Source organism: Brassica napus, chromosome C4 (assembly GCF_020379485.1).
Source record: "Brassica napus cultivar Da-Ae chromosome C4, Da-Ae, whole genome shotgun sequence".
NCBI lineage: Eukaryota > Viridiplantae > Streptophyta > Magnoliopsida > Brassicales > Brassicaceae > Brassica > Brassica napus.
This window is the reverse complement of record NC_063447.1, coordinates 6,648,815-6,660,912: the sequence shown is the minus strand read 5'-3', so window position 1 is coordinate 6,660,912 and position 12,098 is coordinate 6,648,815. Positions and strand designations below refer to the sequence as shown.

Here is a 12,098-nt window from a genome sequence, read left to right as displayed (position 1 = left end):
GCAGATAGGATTCTGGAGATTTCCTAAAAAAAATGAGTGGCTCTTCTCATCTCCCACCAAATCACATAACAAGGGCTTCTCCTCCTCCTCTCCACAAAACCCTTTTAATTTTCCTCCTGTGTTTTTGGAGTCATCTTCTCTCATTTTCCCAAAGTCTCTTTCTCTGTGATCCTCCTAAAACCCTTCCATGACCATGGCCTCTCTTTCCAGAGTTTTGCCAACTGATGCAAGAGTAAGGATCCAATGCACTTCCAGGCTTCCTTCTCTTACTACAAGGAGATCTCAAACTGAGTCTTTAGGTATATATAATAACAAAGATCCTCTAGTTTTTTTACAAAGTCTCTCTCTTTTTTTGTTTGTTTGTTTGCTGAATCATTTTCTTGTGTGTGTGTTTTTCAGATTGTCTCAAGTTGGTTCCTGTTGGTAAAACTGGACTAAGTTTGAGGGTTCAGAACAGTAAACCTCTAAGCTCTGTCTTTGCTCTTGAATCAGCTTCTTCCTCCAGGTATCTTTGGGAACAGTCAAATCTTCTCTACTTTGCTGTGTGTTGAGTGTAAAGTTAGATCCCCTTTTAGATTTTAAGATGTTCACTGTAATTTTACAGGAGCAGCAAGGTTGTTTGCAATGCTGCTGCAGATTTGTCAGGTGAAGGCTCTCCTAAGGAACTTAGCCAGTACGAGAAGACTATTGAACTTTTGACCACTCTTTTCCCACTTTGGGTACTTTCTACTACTCTACTTTGATGAACTCTCTTTATGCATGCATTTGATTTCTCATAATGGTGAAAATGTGATGCTTTTTTCTTTTGGTGCGCAGGTGATTTTGGGAACACTTGTTGGCATCTTCAAGCCATCTTTGGTATGTTTCTTATTTGTTTACTCTATATACCAATCTGTGTTTTCCCCTGGCGCTAATAGATTATGCGTTATTTTTTTTGTAGGTTACATGGTTGGAAACAGATCTATTCACTCTAGGTCTTGGGTTTCTCATGCTCTCCATGGGGTTAACTCTTACCTTTGAAGATTTCAGAAGATGTTTACGCAATCCTTGGACGGTGAGACCTAATGAATGAACCACTGGTGTATTGATTCTTTACTCTTTAAATACGTTTCTCCTTTAACGTTTTTGGAGTCTTTATGCAGGTGGGTGTTGGTTTTCTTGCTCAGTATATGATCAAGCCAGTGCTAGGTTTTCTCATTGCAATGGTATGTTTCTCTTTGATGAACTCTTTATGCACTTGATGATTGTCAGGAGGTAACTAATACAATCCTATTCTGTTTTTTTTTTTATGTTAGACACTTAAGCTTTCAGCACCTCTTGCGACTGGTCTTATCCTGGTCTCATGCTGCCCTGGAGGACAAGCGTCCAATGTTGCAACCTACATCTCCAAGGGGAACGTTGCGCTCTCTGTACTCATGACAACGTATATATATACTTCTACGTTCACTTGTTTGTTCTTGAATGTGGTTGGACGCTTTAGTTTCTTTTTTTCTTTTATATATAATATCTTCTTTAATATTTGTAGGTGTTCAACTATTGGGGCTATTATAATGACTCCTCTTCTCACTAAGCTTCTTGCTGGCCAGCTTGTTCCTGTTGATGCTGCTGTGAGTTTTCTTTTTCCAACTATTTTGCTTAATTATAAGATCCATTTCATTAAGCCAAAACATTAAGTTATTGCATGGTTAAAGTAGAAGGAAGCAAAATAGATCCACTTTGTTTATATCACTTATGGATCCACTTTGTTTGTATCAGGGACTTGCTCTTAGCACTTTTCAAGTAGTGTTGGTGCCTACTATAGTTGGAGGTAAGTATTGTTTTCTAGAACAATGAATTTGCCTATGACTCCTTACGGACTTGATGTCTTTTTATGCATTGTGTGTGACAGTTCTGGCCAATGAGTTCTTTCCTAAATTCACGTCGAAGATTATATCAGTGACACCTCTAATCGGAGTCATTCTCACCACTCTTCTCTGTGCTAGCCCTGTAAGTAAATTCATACAGCTAGAAAACATTTCTTTATTGAATGTTTAGGAGTGAAAGTAGTATTGACTCTTGATTTTTTGTTTTTTGATCTTGTGAAAAGATTGGACAAGTTTCAGAGGTTTTGAAAACACAAGGAGCTCAACTTATACTCCCTGTGGCACTCCTTCATGCGGCGGCCTTTGCTATTGGCTATTGGATTTCAAAGTTCTCTTTCGGCGAGTCTACTTCCCGTACCATTTCTATAGAATGTGGAATGCAAGTAAGTTCATTTCTCCTACACCAATATGTATATTGCCGTTTTGTTTTGTTACAAATTATTTATTAAGAAACGTTATTGTGTTTGTGAACTGCAGAGTTCAGCGCTGGGGTTCTTGCTTGCACAAAAGCATTTCACAAACCCTCTTGTGGCTGTTCCTTCTGCAGTCAGTGTGGTCTGCATGGCTGTAAGTTTTTCATAGGCATCATCTTTCGAACCAAGTGTACTCTATGTTCAATGGCATTGTTGTAACTATGTTTGATTGTATTCTGCAGCTCGGTGGAAGTGGCTTAGCCGTGTTCTGGAGAAACCAACCGATTCCAGAAGATGACAAGGATGACTTCAAAGAGTGAAGTAGGAATTATCTATTTGTGTGGATTGTTGTAATGTTTGTAGACTTGCTCCCTTGGGTTTTATTGAAAGACATAAAACAAGATCTATGTTAGGAAGACAAAAGCAAGATCTTGCATGTTGAATTTGTGGTCAATTTTTGTTTAATTATCATGCATAACTATTTATCCATCTACGACTACTAGTACTGCTGTATTTGCAAGTCATCGCCTCTGCTGAGACAAGGTATCCGTTTTGGACTTTATGTACAAGCTAACCCCAAGACTTGAGCAAAAACACATTAAACTAGCTTGGAATGACTGACGTGATTACATCCAAGACTCCAAGACCATTATCCCATTACTCTCCCAACATTTGAAGATGCCTATCAGAACAACAAGAGTGATATTACCCCTCAGTAACTCTCCATATCCATCAAGTTTATCATGCAGCACCTCATCACCAGGCTTTTTGTTTATCAAGACACAAATAACATCTCTTTAACTTATCTCGGCAGTTGAGTATTTTGATTTAGAAACCAACGAAATGAAAACTCAAATACAAAAGTGTTATAACAAAGACTGTCGGTGGGGAAGCAATCCATGTTAGTTTTACTACTTCGCCAGAATTTACTCAGTACAATTTAAGAAAATATCTTACATTAAGCAAACAAATGATCTGGATCGCTCTTTTATTCCATTCGAACCTCTCTTCTAGTTCTCATCAGCCTTTCCATTCTCACTGCTAACTCCATTATCCACCTCCATCTCCTTCGATGTTTCATCAACTACGCCATCTAACTCTGGCTGCACCGTCTTCTCAGATTCACCATCTTCACCTACAACTGAATCACTCTCCATGTCCTGGTTACCATCTTCGATTTGTGGCATGTTATTCTGGCATTGCTCGTACACACCTTGTGCCTGTCCCTCCCAAAAGAAATTAACACACATTAACAACCAGTTTCCAAAACAAAAGAAAATTAGTTATCCAAGCAAAACTAGTTTGTGTCTTTACCTTGTAGAACTCGTTCATCCTGTCGTGAACTATGTGTGCCATCTCTTCAACATCATGAACAAGATAAGGATTTCCAACTTCCTCCACAGCACGTTCTGTATAAGCTGATGTGTTCTCGCTCAGGTTGAGGCCGAGCCTATCGGGTCTTTTCAGAAGAAGTTGAAACGTTGGTTGCAGTTCATAGCATTGTTCAAAGAGGGAGCGACGGCAGAACACATACAGTCCGAGCCTAGCACGTGACATTGCAACGACCAACCTTCTCACATCACGTAGATGCCCAACGAAGCGGGTCCGTACAAGAGACAGCAAGATAAAGTCATTCTGTTGTCCTTGGAACTTGTCCACTGTAGTCACCTGAGTAAATAACAAAGCGGAGACAATCAAAACACCAATATATATATGGAAGCATTATATTCACACATGTAGACTAAAGTCGTTTACATGATAACTATCATATGAACATCTAATAAATACTTGAATAGATAATTTACCTTGCTAGGCGGGCCGATGAAAGGATAGGGAACACATCGACGGTTGATAACATCACGGATTAAGAGCTTCTGACCATTATATGTCGTCAATATTGATATCTTGTTAGCAGGATATCCTAGCAATCTCATGTATATATAGACACTGACGATGTATTCAGCTTCTCCCTGATTTTGATAAAACCATGGAGATGGTGTTGACTCTCCTCTCCCTTCGTAATCAGGCACATTAATCAACTGATAGTCGTATGAGAATCCAGCGTTTGCTCTATGAAAGACGGGTGCTTCCTTAACAATGGAAAGATCTCCCAAGTCTCTGTATCTCCAGTTGTACAGTTTGGCTAAGCTTGGCCTGGCTCTTCCTTGAGCATTAAGCTCGATATAAGGAATACCAAGACGCACAAACCTCGTAAACAGACTCTGATCCATGTGACTGTATTTCTGGAAAGCCATATTTTTCACCACGGGAGGAAGCTGGTGGTGATCACCAATCAATATACAGCGCTTGAGTCGTGCATGGCCATCTTCTTGCCTCTGAAGCAACATTGGTATGAAAGTCTCAATTTCCAGAATCTGAGCACTTTCTTCCATCAGTAAGTTGTCATACTTGAACCCCAACTTAAGAAAATCTCTCCTCTTTAGTGCTGCATGAGTACACGTCATTGCTACAATCTTTGCTTGTTTGGCCATCAGGTAATTTGCCCTGTCAGCAGTTGATTTGAGTAGTTCAAAGGCCCTACACTCTTCTAGCTCTTGGAACACAGTCTTGAGATGAGAGAAACAACCTTTAGCTGCTCTCATGTCTTTCTCAAATGACTCCCCGCTAAATACCGGCTTAGGCGTGTCTGAGAAGAATTCTTTGAACGGGAAGCGATCTTGAACAAAAGATGGATTATTTTCATTTCCAGCACAAGCAGCAAGAAATAGCTCCCAACGCGAGTAGACATGAAGCAACCAGAAATACCCAGCTGTTTCACAAGTATAGCCTACATCCTCTGGAATTTGAAGAGATCTTGCTAGTCTCTCAACCTCGCTGAGCAGTTCTAAACGTCGAACAAGCATGGCATTGACACGGCCTTGTCTGCTAAAGTCAAGATCAGTGGCAAGCTCTTGTTCACCTTGACCCAAACGAAGTAGATACCGCGCTGGCACATCCCTCTGAAAAAATAAACCATGCAACATTGGTATGTCAGAACCCGTTAAAGTTTTAAACCAAAAGATAATACTCCGTATAATAAAAAAGAACGCATAGAGATGCCAGCAGTACCTCCATTATCTTCTCAAAAAGATCATTCAAAGCCTGATTAGAATGAGTGATAATCAAGGTCCTTTGAGAAGGACAGTTGTGATATAGCACATTTAAGATTTGCACTGCTGTATCAGTCTTTCCGGTACCCGGTGGACCAACAACCATTGTTAGCCCAGGCTGAATACCAGAGATAATCGCTCCAACCTGCAGGACAATAGTAGGTATGGGTTGATCACAACTTGTAACTAAAAATTATACACCTTGAATCCAAACCATATGTTGAATAGCATGAGGTAAAAATGTTTTTGAACATCAGGTAAACCTTTCTCCGAACAAAATTGAGTAGCATGAGAACATATATCGTTCAAAGAGACGAACCAGAACCAAAACCAAATGCTTTACTATACACAATGAGGCGGCATAAAGATGATGCGTAGCATTCTCGTATGACTTCTTCTATAAGGACATATGAATTCTAAGATGATCAATTTCTCATTATTCAAAGAAGTTTCACGAATAAATAAAGCTTATGAGCATAGGCAGCACAATATAATAACCAAATGGTCCTAATAAAATGAGCATACTGCTCTGAGGATGTAGAGAATAATAGTACCTGCGTAGGTGTAAATTTAACTGAGTTCTGCTTCGGCTGGTCCTGAGGATAAGGCCCTGGGTCAGGTGGGGTATAGGCCTCAACAATAAGTTTCTCCTTTGGGGATAAATCCACCATATCAGCATTGTCTGCTGGATTTATTTCAGATATCTTATTTCCAGAAAGAGCATTAGCATTCCCTTTTAGTGTCTTTGGAAGAGTGATTCTGAAGGGAGGCCTTGGATCCAGAACTTCCTCACCATCAGAATTGACGAAAGATACCTAACATGCAGGAGTTATGTGAGACATGGAAAAAGAAGCAGTTTTACATAAAACCATATACCAAAGAAAATAATTACTAACCTCATAATCTGGAAAACTTTCACTGAGATGATTTGCATCAAGGAAAGTATCTTTGAAGTCCACGGTTTTCAATAGGTTTGGCATATTAGGCCACTGTGCAGCAGAAGGGTTTCCATACCCAAGAAATACGTTATGCAACCACTCCGGAACAATACAATATTCATTCATGAGATCTCTGATAGATTCCAGAATAGCCTTGAAGTTGTTCTCTTTTGGTTTCCTCCTCATTAGCACATTAAATGTGCCATACACATCCTCGGCACCTTTTTCAGCAATGTCTGTAACATCTATGTGATACTGCGCAGCATCTAAAGCGACGGTCACAGTCCTCATTTCACCTTTTGGGGGCTTCCATTCATCCCGTTTAACTTTTCCACTAAAATCATTCATCAGATTTCCTTCCTCGTCACGGATCTCAATGACTTCACAACCACGAACATACTGAAGCCCAAGCCTCTGTGGCACTGTAGCTTTATCAGCTTCCTCTGCACCTAATGGCTCAAATGAAGGGCGTATACAAAGCAAAAACAGTACATCATGCTCTTTAAGGGAATTCCATTCAGATCTTATCTGTGTTCTGTAACTCTTAATACTAAAGGTAACTTCTGCAGTCACAGATGATGGCTTCTCTTCTCCAATATTAGGCTGCTTCACCTGAGCGATTTTGAATCCATTAATCGGAACGGCCATTCGTGACCAACCACGAAAAGCCGTTTCTCCCTCGTTATCTATGTGTGCAAGAAGATGTGGTACAGCTTCCTGTATATCTTCGCGAATCTCATAGGTAGATTCTAGACGGAAGAGATTGAAGTTTCTAAGGAGGTAATCGTGGAGTGTCAGAAACTGAAGATTAAGCTTTGGGAGAGCAAGGCAACCTTCCCCAGAATAGTTAATGCTTGGAATAACACTTTCGTCCCACATGATTTGCTCATTTGGGTACAAGGGCAGAGCGTTTATGGCTTCTTTCTGAGACTGTTGCTTCTCAAAGGAGGAGACAACGACCTCGGTCAGAAAATCCTTACTATCTGCCCAAGGATCATTTCTTGAAACCAGTTTAAGCTGCACAAAAGCAAATGAAAATGAGGTTTAATGCAGGTGACAAGGTGTATTATTGTCGTGAGTGAAACTATAACTGAACAGCAGTATATTAATTTAAAAAAAAAAACTAAAATCAGCAGCAGCAAGATTCCATTAAGATGTGAACCTTCCAGAAATATACCTTTGAGCAGACAACATCCCTTAAATCTTCAAGAGAAAGCGCAGACAATCTCCTCCGAAGATCAGAACTCTTGTGAACCGAACCAATATTAGCCAAAGCCACATCTCGCAACTGAAGCAAACAAGATAACAAAGAAATATTAGACTTTAGAGAAGGCAACCCGAAAATATTATTAGTGAATAAAGGAAGACAGCAGATTGAAGGCTTCAAATTCCATCAGTAACAAAATAAAAACGTAGTACGCAAAACTAACTATCTATTAAGAAACCATGGTTAGCAGGATATACCTTGGGTATTTTCTTAAAGGCAAGTAGCTGAAACGCCATAAAACGATCGTAATGAAATTGAAGAGCTTCATCATCAGTTAATTGAGTTCCATCATGATCCTTAATCTCAAACTTTTCGTAGAACTGTAACAAGTCAACCAATTGGGCGAAAAGCTTCCCCTTTTCATGTTTGTATAGGACACTCAGTCGACATTTGGCAACAACTGCTATATCCGCCACAAGAGGTCTTAAGTATCTGTAATAGTCAGAGATAGAGACAGACAAAATAAGGTCGAGTAAATGAATGGTACAGAGAGATAGACACAGCGTATCTAGATGTTATAAAGGAGATACTATCAGGACCAAAAAACACCTACAACGGAGAATACAGATCTTGACCTACTACAAATAACTTGCAAAGAGGCCCTGGTGTGAAATATTAATAATACCTTCTTGTTGGAAGTTGGTTCAGCATATCAATGAGAAATTCCATGAATCTCTCGCAGTATAAGACAGAAGAATCATCGACCAATTGAAGTCCAGCAGTATCATCACCCTCATCCGCAAAAACCCCGTGATCAAGAACCTGGAATAAAATATATGAATTTTCCATAACTGTGCGAAAACATTTGATGAACATATACCACTTCAGCCTAATAAAAAATAGGCATATTACCTCGACAAATTCTTCTATTAGGCTTCGCACAAAATTTGCTTCAGGTGATGAGGATGGATCAGATTGCTCTCCCTTTGACATTGCCTCAGCTGCCCACTTCTTTGATAACCTCTTCCACTTTTTTATTAGATCAGGTTGAAGGCAGAGCTCCATCTACAGTTGTGAAAAGCAATGATGAAATCAGATCCATTACGAAACACTATACCATCTTTAACAAAATAAGTGGGAATGGTATCCCCTACCTGGAAACGTCCATAAGACAAACTGTGCCAAGATTGTAATCCTGCTAGACTTAGAACAGTCTCATTAACCACCGCGTCTTCCAAACTCTGTAAACATCACGCAGATAAGGATATTGAAGAAAACCAAAAATAGCAAAAAAGATACGATCTTCGCAGAAACGTGAAACAAAAGGTTGTAAGAAGTAGCACACAGTTTTACTGTCAGCGGTTACTGCTTACTATACAATGTATTTAGGATCTTGAGCCATGTGCAGCAGCAATCAAACACAATTTGCTACCGATATAACAAAATTATATTCAAGAAACAGAACAAACCTGGAAAGCATTGATCATGAAGACCAAATAATTTGTCTTCTCAGCAGTAGTCAAGTCTCTTCCCTGCAATGGTAACCCAAAGACAACATGAATATACAAATGGTTTAACACTTTAGTGATTATATTTTATCACTACGTCCCCAAATCTATAGCAAAGTCTATGAAGTTCATAAAGCAGTGATATGTGAATCCATTAAAGCACAAGTAGAATCCAAATCATCTGAAAAAGAAGATCACCAAACCTCTTTAAGGCGAAGAACCTTCTGAAGAAACTTCTTGAACAGATCTTCACGATCATGAAAGCAAATCCAAGCCGCCACATTCTCCCTGAACTACAAAGTACACAAAGCCAATTCAAATTCCATTGTTTACCAAATCATTCACAAACAGTCATATACGCAACGAGAGCAAAAACTCTACCTTCTCGTTAATCATAAGAATCATCGACATAACATGCTCAAACGTCGCCGTCTCGGGATCGAAATTAGGCCACAGATAGTTCTCCAAGTACTGACTCACTTCCAGAACCATCACCCGCTGCAGCGGAACCGGTTTACGGCCACTGACCACCTTCAGCTCCGTCGCGTAAATCTCCTTTACAACCTCCGGATCGAACGGTTTCTCAGGCGTCTTGCCGCCGGTCTTGATCCAGCTCTCCTCGGCGATCTTCGTCAGCCTGTCCTGCTGGATCTCCGATAGAGTGATGGAGCTCGGGAGATTGGATCCAGGCTTCGACTCGAGCGGCTTGGCAGCGAGTGGATACTCGGCGACTCTGTGGCGCTTGAAGTCGTAGGTGCCTGTTCCGTAGACCTTCGTCATCTTCGCGCGGAAGATGGATGAGATAGTTACGGCGGGATGTTTAGGGCTTAAGCCTTGGCGGAGGAGAGGTTCGTCGAACGTATAAGATAAAGGCGGTATTAAAGACCCGACCCGACCCGAGTATATAGCCGGCTGGACTTGGGCCGAGATTTGGGCTCGAGGAGTGTCTTTAGTCAAAATATCAAACCAAACCGGAAACCGAAAATTTTATTTTCGATTCGTACCGGAGTAATATTTAATTTGTCCCGTACGTAGCAAAAGCATTCTAGACATTAGCCAGGTGAAGAAGAACACTCTTTTGATATATTCTTTTCAATTTCCAAGAGGACAAACAAAGCACCTTGACTCAGAGGCGTGCCAATGGTATAAGTTTTGAGGCATTAGCCTCAGGCCCCACTTGTTTTAGGAAATTTAGGGGCCCCATATTTGTAGTCATTAGCAAAATGATAATGTAATTAGTGTCTTACTAGAAAAGAAAACCCATGTTTTCTTCTAAATAATTTAAACCTTTTCTTCTGGTTTCACTTATTGTCATGGACACAAGCTTTTTTTTTTTTTTTTTTTGTGCGTTGAATTTTTTATCAGTTTAAAAATTAGATATATATTTTTTTTCCACCAAAAGTATTATATTTCCACTGGTACTTTCTATAATTTTCCTTTTATATAATAACTTCAAAATCTAAAATAACAAAATACCAACTTTTATTTACATTTTGTATTAAAAATTAGTATTAGAATTTGTATTATTATCTAAAATAAAAAATTGAACTATTTTGCCTTAGGCCCCTAATACTCTAGGCACGGCACTGCCTTGACTTGCAAAAAAAAAAGAGCAATAGATTGAACTGAAATGACTTGCTTTGTTTATTCTCCTGGGTATAAATTGTTACTTGTAAGTTGTAACGATGAGCCGAGACAGAATAGCCTAGTGGTAACACTAGAGTGAACTGGATCCCAAGGCACCTGGGTTCGAGTCCTTTGGGATTCCGGAGACCGCCCGTGACAAAAAAAAAAAAAAAAAAGTTGTAACGATGCTATTGCAAACTATGTAAAGTGAATATCTTAACTTATTAGTGTTAATATATTAAAATTGTAGTTATTATTTGAATTTAATATTTATGAACAATTCAAACCACTTAAAGCACATGGAGACATAATGAACTTCTATCTCCAAGTGAAGTTTTGATCAAAAGGCTTTTTGATAAGAATATGAGAAACATATTTACCATTCTGCAGAGGAAAGGAAACAAGGAGTCATTGGGGGAATCGCCTTTTGGTTTGGTTCTCGTTAGTTTTTGTTTAAAAATCGACGTTGCAAAGACTTGATAAGAGAAAATTGTTTTTCATAAACTCAAATTAAGACACATTGGATGTAACAAGGTCTTTTTTTTTCTTTGAATTAAATTTAACATTCAATTAAAAAAAAAACAAAAAAACTACAAGTTTCTATTTTCAAATACTATTCCTTAACACTTCTATTTTTCTATCTTTTCCTTTGATGTCTAAGGGATATCTATAGAGTTTAATGGAGATACTCTAACTTAGGTCTCGCTATATATAATGGTAGCTGTTGTGTGAGTTGTTTTCTCTAGATATCTCTATCCTCTCAGTCCCATCAGCGGCGATCATGAATAGAGCAGAAAATTCAGATTGCATCCCAATAGATCTCATTCTCGAGATACTCTCAAGATTGCCTTAAAAATCAGTATGGAGGTCCATGCTTAGTAGTCCATATTTCACAGAGTTGTACTTGGCTAGGTCATCCGCTCGCCCACGTCTCTTATTCGCTGTCTACAGAAGTGGCGGCGAGGACCTGTGCTTCTACTCGTCGCCACAGCCTCAGCTTCCTCATGACAAGTCTTCTCTTGTAGTAGCCGCCGATTATCACACGACGTTCCCTCAAGAACCTTTTGTCTATGCATCTGGTTTGATATGTTTCCGTAGAAAGTGCTCCTCAGAGGAGCATGCAATGCCTATGATCTATCACGGGACAGTATGCTGACTTACCTAAGGTGACCATGTACAATAAGTCCGATGCTTTATTAGGGTTTGATCCAGTTGAAAAGCGAGCTACATGGGAATTACAAGCTTGAGCTACCTCAGACTTCTGCAATCCACAATGTGTTTCACGTGAGTCAACTCAAGATCTGTCCCAACCCGCCAAGCTCGATTCCTACGCTGTACCTAAATGATGTGGGATCAAGCAAAGAAGCTGAGCTTATTTTGGAAAAGAAAATGGTTAATCGGCAGAACAAACCAGTAACTAAAATACTCGTTCAA

At 39.5% G+C, this 12,098-nt stretch overlaps 2 protein-coding genes across 2 annotated transcripts; one reads left to right on the top strand and one right to left on the bottom strand.

Moving 5' to 3' along the window:
- On the top strand, window positions 1–2,766 carry LOC106411211 (sodium/pyruvate cotransporter BASS2, chloroplastic-like). Its single transcript, XM_013851920.3, has 13 exons — window positions 1–299; window positions 400–505; window positions 605–719; window positions 817–858; window positions 941–1,054; window positions 1,143–1,205; window positions 1,296–1,423; window positions 1,526–1,607; window positions 1,756–1,807; window positions 1,889–1,986; window positions 2,087–2,245; window positions 2,340–2,429; window positions 2,518–2,766. The coding sequence occupies exons 1-13, from the start codon at window positions 188–190 to the stop codon at window positions 2,593–2,595; spliced, it is 1,239 nt and encodes a 412-aa protein (XP_013707374.1). The 5' UTR covers window positions 1–187; the 3' UTR covers window positions 2,596–2,766.
- A 301-nt stretch (window positions 2,767–3,067) lies between these two features.
- On the bottom strand, window positions 3,068–9,889 carry LOC106410365 (RNA helicase aquarius-like). The gene is made up of 14 exons (XM_013850854.3): window positions 9,420–9,889; window positions 9,242–9,331; window positions 9,000–9,062; window positions 8,685–8,771; window positions 8,443–8,595; window positions 8,216–8,352; window positions 7,788–8,022; window positions 7,501–7,611; window positions 6,282–7,340; window positions 5,940–6,200; window positions 5,345–5,530; window positions 4,081–5,235; window positions 3,590–3,943; window positions 3,068–3,495 (listed from the first exon to the last, which is right to left on the bottom strand). Exons 1-14 carry the CDS (start codon window positions 9,816–9,818, stop codon window positions 3,286–3,288), a joined length of 4,500 nt encoding a protein of 1,499 aa, XP_013706308.1. The 5' UTR covers window positions 9,819–9,889; the 3' UTR covers window positions 3,068–3,285.
- Between the last annotated feature and the right edge of the window lie 2,209 nt (window positions 9,890–12,098).

What these genes read in the sequence shown, in the direction of transcription:
- LOC106411211 (XM_013851920.3), top strand. Translation starts at nt 188, where the DNA reads ATGACCATGGCCTCTCTTTCCAGAGTTTTGCCAACTGATGCAAGAGTA. An exon ending in CCACTCTTTTCCCACTTTGG is followed by an intron (nt 720 to 816) that starts GTACTTTCTACT and finishes TTTGGTGCGCAG; the next exon opens with GTGATTTTGGGAACACTTGT. An exon ending in GGTGCCTACTATAGTTGGAG is followed by an intron (nt 1,808 to 1,888) that starts GTAAGTATTGTT and finishes TGTGTGTGACAG; the next exon opens with TTCTGGCCAATGAGTTCTTT.
- LOC106410365 (XM_013850854.3), bottom strand. Translation starts at nt 9,818, where the DNA reads ATGACGAAGGTCTACGGAACAGGCACCTACGACTTCAAGCGCCACAGA. An exon ending in AGGTTCTTCGCCTTAAAGAG is followed by an intron (nt 9,063 to 9,241) that starts GTTTGGTGATCT and finishes TTACCATTGCAG; the next exon opens with GGAAGAGACTTGACTACTGC. An exon ending in TCATGATCAATGCTTTCCAG is followed by an intron (nt 8,772 to 8,999) that starts GTTTGTTCTGTT and finishes TGATGTTTACAG; the next exon opens with AGTTTGGAAGACGCGGTGGT.